The sequence below is a fragment of the Capsicum annuum genome, chromosome 1, assembly GCF_002878395.1.
Source record: "Capsicum annuum cultivar UCD-10X-F1 chromosome 1, UCD10Xv1.1, whole genome shotgun sequence".
Classification (NCBI taxonomy): Eukaryota; Viridiplantae; Streptophyta; class Magnoliopsida; order Solanales; family Solanaceae; genus Capsicum; species Capsicum annuum.
The window spans coordinates 96,446,647-96,455,074 of NC_061111.1; the positions used below are offsets into that span (position 1 = coordinate 96,446,647).

The following is an 8,428-nucleotide window of genomic DNA, read 5'->3' on the forward strand; positions in this document are numbered from 1 at the left end:
TTGCACGGGCTATTAGTAACTAGTTTATTTATAAAAGGATTATGAAGATATATAATTTATCAATGTAGTGTCTTAAGACATTACGATATCATATTTGTTAACTGTAGTTTGCTCATTTGATAACATTATATAACAACAACAACAACAACAACAAATCCATTGTATTCCTGCATAGTGGAGTGTGGGGAGGGTAAGATGTACGCAATCCATACCACTACCTCCGAAGAAGTAACAAGGTTGTTTTCGATAGACCCCCGGCTCAAGACACGAGATAATAACCAAATCCGTAATAAAGCACAGAAGGTAAGGTAATCAAATACACCAAAAAAAATTAGAGCAGTGCAACCAGAATAGATACAAGATAAAGAAAGAAAGAAAATACAAGATTTATTCTAAAAATTTAGTAGTTTTTCACAGAAGAATTAGTACAAAAAAAAAGTCCCCAGCTTGTGATATGTGGGCTGCCCACCTGCACAGGCTCAAACTCTGCCTTCAAAAAAAGCCTGGTATCTAAGTAGAAAAGTATAGAGGTATAGTCCATTATCCACCGAATTTCTAACTGTGCACACTGTCCCTTGGGGATCTCCCGATTATAAAAAGATCTTCAATGAGACGAATAAAATCGAGAGAATGACCAGTACAGTATAACAAATGAAATAGCAAATTTGAGAAAATTTAATAGTTTTCATAACTTGTGGGATTTTCATATTTATGAGAAAAATATAATTTAAAAAGGAAGAATACATAGATAGATCCTTAAACTTTTTGACTTTTTCCGTATTGATACCTCAATTAGCCCATGTACTCATTGAATCCTTATATCATTCACAAACCGTGTCAATTAAGTACAATTGCTGACATGACGTTGACATGGTGTGGCATATGTAATACACTCCATAATTAATAAAAAAAATTTAAACATAAAAAAAGTAACCAATCAAAAAATGACACATAAAAGGAATAAAAAATAGCTATCATCTTCTTCTCCATTGTATCCCTGCCAAGGCTCCACCATCTTCCTCTTCCATTAATCTTTAAACATAACAGTTTATACCTTCAAATTGCATTTGAAATCAATGATTTTTTTTGTATACAATAACATTCAATCAATGGCTTATTTTGATTGGTTCTTCAATAACCTATTATTGATTTTTCAAAATTCAAAATTCATTATTTTTTCATCTAAAATCGTTGTTGGGTATTGTTTTAGTGGAGAAATGAAGGAGTGAAGGTGAGGTCTTGGGTGTTGTTATGGTGGAGAAATGAAATAGTAAAGATGAGGTCTTTTTCTTTTTTTTCACTAAAAATTGTGTTTGAGAAGTGAGAGAAAAATTAAAAAAAAATGAAAAGAAGTGCTTCATTGATGAAAAAAGAAATAAAATTTAGAGATAAGTGAAAAAGAATAAGAAGATACAAAAACTAATTTATTTTTTTTACTCTTTTGTGCTCAAACGACGGGGAAAGGGATGTTTGGAAGGGAGGAGGGTAGGATTGGGTAGGCTGCAGTGGGGGTGGATGTATTAATGGGTTTTATTTTATTTAGAATTAATTATATTAAAAAATTATTTTTATGGTTATTTTAATTTAAAATGTCATGTATTGTTATTTGATTTGCACTTTGCCACATCATTGATGTGTGTATTATACGCATTTTATATTTTTTTGTCACATCAGCAGATTGTGCTTAATTGATACGGTTTGTGATTGATAAAAGGATTCAATATATACATGGCCTAATTGAGGTAACAATACGTAAAAAGTCAAAAAGTTCATGGATATGTCTACGTATTCTGTCATTTCAAAAATTCAAATAGCATGTTCAAACAAAACTTCAACGTTATATCATGATTTCATATCACATGTCTAAATTATTCTAAATTTAAGTAATATTATTTTATAATTATATAATACTAAAAATAGTGTGTGAAAAAAACAATAAAACACTTTTCTCATTTAAATGGATAGCAAATTAAAACTCAATATATAAGTCAAATAAAATAAAACCAACAGAAAATACTCCCTCCTATATTTAAGATTGCGCACATCCCTTACAGCCTGTTTGGATGGTGATTTGCCATGATTTCATAATGTATGGTACAGTATAGTTTGTACCATGTTTGGATGGATTGTATCGTTCACTATTATTTAATAATAATTTTTTTATTTGGATTAATGGTATGATATTGTATGTCAACGGGTAATTTTATTAAAATACCCCTACTTGTTATAAATTTTCAATGAGGATATTGATGACGTCGTTTTCTCTGTCATCTATGTTGAGTTCATCGACCCACCTCTTTCTTCCACTTCCCACCGTCCCCGTCGTGGTCGGCCTCGCAAAATACCTATACCTATATCTATTCTATCCGAAAATTCTAACCTTGAAAATGAAAAAACTCTAAAAGGCATCAATGGGGTAGCAACGTCTCTTATTTCTTCTGAGGATATTACTATATTAATTACTAGGGTGGTGTCGAAGATGAATGTTGTAGTGAAGAAGAGAGTTAAGTTGAAGAAGAAAATATATAAAGTTAAGAAGAGTAAAAAGGTATAATGGATTTTAATAAAATTATATAAGGGCAAAGTTTAAAAAAAAAGAGAGAACTATGCCACACCACCAAATTAGTGTTCAAAAAATTGTCTTATTTCATAGTTATCAAACAATAGAATAATAACATATCATTTTCAGAAGACCATGAAAATAAATATGATTTTCAAGGTAACCATACCACGGCAAACCATCATCTAGGCCGTTAATAAATTCTCTTTTTTTTAATCAAACTCTAATAATACCCCTGTTTCGCACTTCCACTTCCAAACTCACTTCCCAAATCCTCCTTCTGATCATAATGATACCTTTCTTCATCCACCAAATCGCCTGATCTTTCATCCTTTCATCTCCTTCCATTTCACTGTTCCCCTAAATGCTTTTTATGTAGATCTGGGCAACATTTTTTGGAGCTAATTCGTAGAAACAGATCCAAGATTTAATGTCAGTAGGTCCAGGGTAAGGTTTCTTTACATTGTTCGAGCTGAAAAACAGTGAATTCCAATAGATCCGAGTTTGGTAATCAGTATCTTTTCTTCCCTTTGATATTCTTGATTAAAGGGACGTGTAATTTTTTTGTATTTTTTTTTTTTTGTAAAGAACTACTGGGGTTAGTGAAAGATGGAAATTTCAAGTGGACTGAGTCCTAGAGTGATCTCAGTTACATCAAATGAAGGTAAAAATGATGATCCAAATCGTCAAAAATTCGATTTGGAATCAGCAGATATGGTTTCACAGACGGTTCACCAGTTTCTTACTTTGAATGCACTAGAGATTTTGAGGGAAACTGTGAGAATTTTGCGGTACAATTCGATAGGTTTCATGACAATTGCTGCATTGTTAATTTGCCCTGTGTCTGCTGTTGTTTTATCTAATGTACTGGTTTATCAGCCGTTTGTTACGAGATTGAGTATAAGGTTATTGCTTGTAGCTAAAACAAGTGGGTTGCCACTTAAGCCATTTATCAAGCAGTCTTGTCATAAGTTCTCTGATGTGGTGATCTCAGCTGTAATGTGCTTCCCTCTGTATGTAACGTTGTTGTTGTTGTCAAAAGCTGCGATAGTTTATTCAGTTGATTGCACTTATTCGAGGAAGAAATTTGATTCGCACAAATTTTATGTGATTATGACCAAGATATGGAAGCGGGTTGTTGTGACTTACTTGTGGGTGTGTGTGGTGATTGCAGGATGTCTCACGTTGTTTATTGTACTTCTTATTTCTGTGAGTAGTGCTTTCTCGATTATGGGGTTCCCTCCAGACTTGATTCTGTACCCCGCAATGATAGTAGGGATGATTTTCTCAATAATTTTAGCAAATGCTATTATTATATGCAACATTGCGATTGTGATATCTGTTTTAGAGGATGACTCTGGACCACAAGCATTGTTAAAGTCGAGTTCACTCATCAAGGGGCAGACACAAGTTGGACTTCTCATATTTCTTGGATCAACTATCGGGATGGCAATTGTGCAGGGTTTATTTGAGCATAGAGTGAAGACAATAAGCTATGGAGATGGATCTTCGAGGTTATGGGAAGGGCCCCTTTTGGTAATATTGTACTCATTTGTGATACTTATTGACTCCATGATGAGTACAGTTTTCTACTTCAGCTGTAAATCATATAGAATGGAAACCTCAAGTGAAGAAAGTCAACCTGTGCTAGAAGCTTTGACAATTTCTTCAGCATTAGCAGAAGTCCAATAACATGCTTGAAATTTGAATTTAAGGCTCTTGAAATTACGGTAAGTTGCTTTGACGATGAGGAATTTCTACGTGAAGCCTGGATACACATTCAATTCGTGCGTATCTTGAAAAGGAAAAAGAATGAGTTGAATTCCTCTTGGAGAAAGTTAACAGATGCTGAAAGTGGATAAGTTGTGTTTTAACCTCGTTGACTACTCATCTTAAAAGTTTCTTTGCTGAACTGTTGTCTGCTAACATATTACCAGAAGAAAATCATTTGAAAGATGGTAATTTTGGATTTTTGCACAGTAATAATCTGTTGAAAAATTCAGCTGAGATTTGAAAATTTTAAACAATGTACGTTTTATCATTAACAGGTTATAAAGATATCGTGAAGTTCGTTTTCTTGAGGTTTCTTATCTGTCTCTGCATGTTATGCTGTGAGCAAAATTAATACAGCTATTGGTGGTTAATTGGCTACATATTGAACGCTTACAATAACTATAAAAATTAAATAAATTGCAGTTTTCTAAAACGAATGTCATGAGACCTTAAAGCTCCATGATTGATTTTTTGTGGGGAATAGCTTTCATAAATGTTCTTGTTTAGAAAATGTCTTTTAACAATTATTTACCTGAAAAATAGTGTCACTTTATGCTCTTTTCTCTATTTTTCTCTGTGCATGTGTGTGTTTTGAGGGGGGTTGCAGTTCTTCACGAACGTAATACCAGGTAGCAATCTGTGAAACTGTTTTTATGCATCTCTTCCTCTATGTCGACATTTTTTGTTTTACTTACAAAAAAATGGTCACTTTTGTCTTTAGACATAATATTCGGAAGCCAAATAGAGTAGTGTGCCATTAGGAAATCGATGGAAAATAGTACCGATTGATGAGGACGTCTTATAACTTGAGAACTGGCAAGGTGTTATTTGAGTAATGGAAACTTAGTCAGGGATTGATTGTTCAACTAAGATGCGAACAAAGAACTGAAAACTTCTCTGCATTATCCTTTGATCCATCTGGCTTCAGCTGCTTTAGTGTCACATACACACAAGTGCTGCATTATCAGTTGATTACAAGACTGGTATTTCTAAATCTAGCTTAATGAATTTTGAGAAACATCTAAACATGTTCCTTATTGCTCTGACAGTGAACCACTGGTATTTGCATTTGTTTAGTGTCCTGCCTAGGTCGGACATAAACTAATTATATATTGGCGCTTTCTTTTGAACAAAAGTTGCAAGTGTGTGATTGAAAGGCTGAACATCATTTAGTGTTGTTTGAATATGAGGTACATTGGCAAAACTATTAAGGATCATTCACGAGTGCCTACTCTCATTTTAAAAGTGAGAAAACTGTTTCTTGCAACCACAAAATTCTCCCTTGGCTGGAATATTCCAAACTTGAGGGTCCCTTAAAAGTGTTCAGTTACACCATTCGCCAGCGGCCAGACTGTTATCATACAATCTCTTGTTTTATACTTGAAGATAAGTCTTCTCCTAAGTGTAATTGTAGATTTGCCATGATCTTTGGGGGATTTGGAATGGTAAAAATGGCAGACTTTGTGGAAGGATATGTGCTAACAATTGTTGGTGCTTTGTAGGCAAATGAATACTTTGTATCACAAAAGCACTGTCAGCCTTTGGAGTCTGCATCTGTAGTTGTTTCACTTGCATAATTGGTGTAAAGCAGATTGATTGTCCATCATGGATTGTTCAATCTAGTTAACAACACCCGAGTCCCAAACAAGTGGTTCGATATGCAATACAGTTTTGTGCTGTATTTTGCATTACAGTTAGAGCCATCTCAAGAATTTCTGTGGAATATGTTGCATCATTCTCTCAAGTGCTGTACTGTGGGGTCTTATTTTTATTTGCCAATGTCAAAGGCATAGGTATATCATTTTGATGATTCGTTTGCAGTATATGCTTGCAAATGATTGTTTTGATGATTCCTTCATGCATCCCTATTGCATATGATTGTATTGGTGTTGTTGTTCTTCTGGGATTTCATTTGTAGCATGAAAACCATCAGATGGAGTTGTGTCTTTTCTGGATGCACTAGCTCAATTCATTGTGTAACAAAATCCACTTAGCCTCTTCTTTTTTTGGGGGGGCTACATTTATAGAAAAGCTCTAATGAGGGAGCTAATTTAGATGATATATTGTATTATCAGAAGTGGATATATTTCTGGCTTCTGAGGACCCGCAACTTTTGTCATGTGTTAAGTTGCATTGGTTTTGTTCATGAAAACAACTTCAAAACCTCGACTTACATTTCTTTTGAAGTATTACCAATCCAATCTGACACTTTCCGAATCTAAGTTCCAGAAAACTTGGAATACCAAGATTATATTTGGGGACATGTAAACACATACAATGTTAGTATATATTGCTCGGACTCTTCAAAAGTGATGCCGTATCCGTTCTAGATTCTTCAAAATACTCTAGTTTTGGAGAATCCAACACTCGCTGTCGACATTTTTGAATGGATTTATGCTGGTAGTATGATGTCATGAGATAGAGGTGGACTTCAAGTCAGGTGATTTATGCTGGTGTTATGATGTCATGAGAAAGAGGTGGAGAAAATTACAGATAAAGGGGCTTCCTAAGAAGAGCAATATCAAAAGCATTTATAGTTAAGGAGGAAGATTCGTTATAGCATTAGAGGCTTTAGTTTGTTTTGTATGCACTTTGGCTCTTTTGGTAATTTTTGTTCCAGTCCTTGGAACTTTGAGAACAATCCTAGACTTGTTATGTCTCAAAATCATTAACAATTCTATTAGTCAATTGTCTGTTTATGTCGATTTCAGTTTTGGCTTTGAATATTTCCCTATTGAAATGTTGCGTCTGTTGGCTAATCTTTTTACCAAAACGTGTATACCGCAAAAGCGGTCCCCTAACGCTAATGCGGACCACTTTAGGGGTACTTGGGCTATCAACTGGGCCTCCGCTCACCTGGCCTCCGCTCGCCTGGGCTGTTAAAGAAGCTACCGCTTTAGCGGTCCCATAATCGCTAAAGCGGTTGCACCAAATAATTGTTGTAACAGCAACTTTGCTAAAAATGCGAAGTTGTGGATTAAACCCTTGAGATTCGTTTGGAATCTCGTGAAGACAAACGAAATATACTACTAGACTAAATTCGGCGTTTCGGACTACATGACCACAACAAATTTTTGAAAAAAGGTTGTTTTCATAAAATGGACCCCTAAGACCCAATTTCATAATTTTTCAAACCGAGGGTCAAAATGCGATCAAAAAGCCATAAAATCAAACCAACCACGCTATCAATCCAAAATCGACGTTCGGGTTTTGTTGGCACAGCTCGTTTTGTCGTCTGACACACAAAACAACATATGCTAACTAGAATCAACTATAAGGCCTTTTTAACCTCTAAAAACCACAAATTTGCAGAAATCGCTTTGAATTGCATTGCGAATCGTGCCAACCATCTCTATACCCTAGAAACATCATGTTACAACCACGGGGAGGATTAAAATGGTCAAAATACATAAAAGGAAAAATATGCACAGAATCAAGTCCTTACACTATCCACCACTAAGAATCTAGTTCGTCCTCGAGCTAAAGACAAGGAAAATACTTGAATCAGTGAAAAAACTGGGGAACTACTACGCATGTTGGACTCAACCTCCCAAGTAGCCTCATCTACAGGATGACGTCTTCCTTGAACCTTAACCATCAGAATTGTCATGACTCGAACCCGGACCTGGCTGTGATGGGCATCTTAAGCCAACCAAGGCCGGAGACAACCCCCTTAGCCTTACCTCAAGAGCACAATCATAATAAATAACAAAAGCCAACCAAAATAATAAGAGAGAATATAAATGAAGAAGAAAGTTTGAGAGTCAAAACAAAACTATAATAGCATCCCAATACCGTCCACAAAAGCCTCTAATCCAAAAAATACCAATTAAGTTGGGACATGCCCCCGACTATAACAGAGGTAATCCCAAAAATACTGAAATAATGACTGAAACTAAGAGAGGGACTAGGTCTTTCGAAGGGTGGAGGCTCACCACTTCACAATCGATCAACAAGAATATTGAACAACCTAATATTGCATAGGACCACAAGAAAAGCCCTCAGATTCTACATCATGAAATGATGTAGCATCCGGAGGCAGTCAGTACGACGAGTACCGACTTACAACCCAAGAAAAGGGAGAAAATAAATGCA

General features: G+C 35.3%; 1 protein-coding gene across 1 annotated transcript; it reads left to right on the forward strand.

The window, feature by feature from the left end:
• The first annotated feature begins 2,719 nt into the window (after nucleotides 1-2,719).
• On the forward strand, nucleotides 2,720-4,641 carry LOC107877821. Its single transcript, XM_047406516.1, has 2 exons — nucleotides 2,720-3,007; nucleotides 3,149-4,641. The coding sequence occupies exon 2, from the start codon at nucleotides 3,170-3,172 to the stop codon at nucleotides 4,250-4,252; it is 1,083 nt and encodes a 360-aa protein (XP_047262472.1). The 5' UTR covers nucleotides 2,720-3,007; nucleotides 3,149-3,169; the 3' UTR covers nucleotides 4,253-4,641.
• Nucleotides 4,642-8,428: the final 3,787 nt, after the last annotated feature.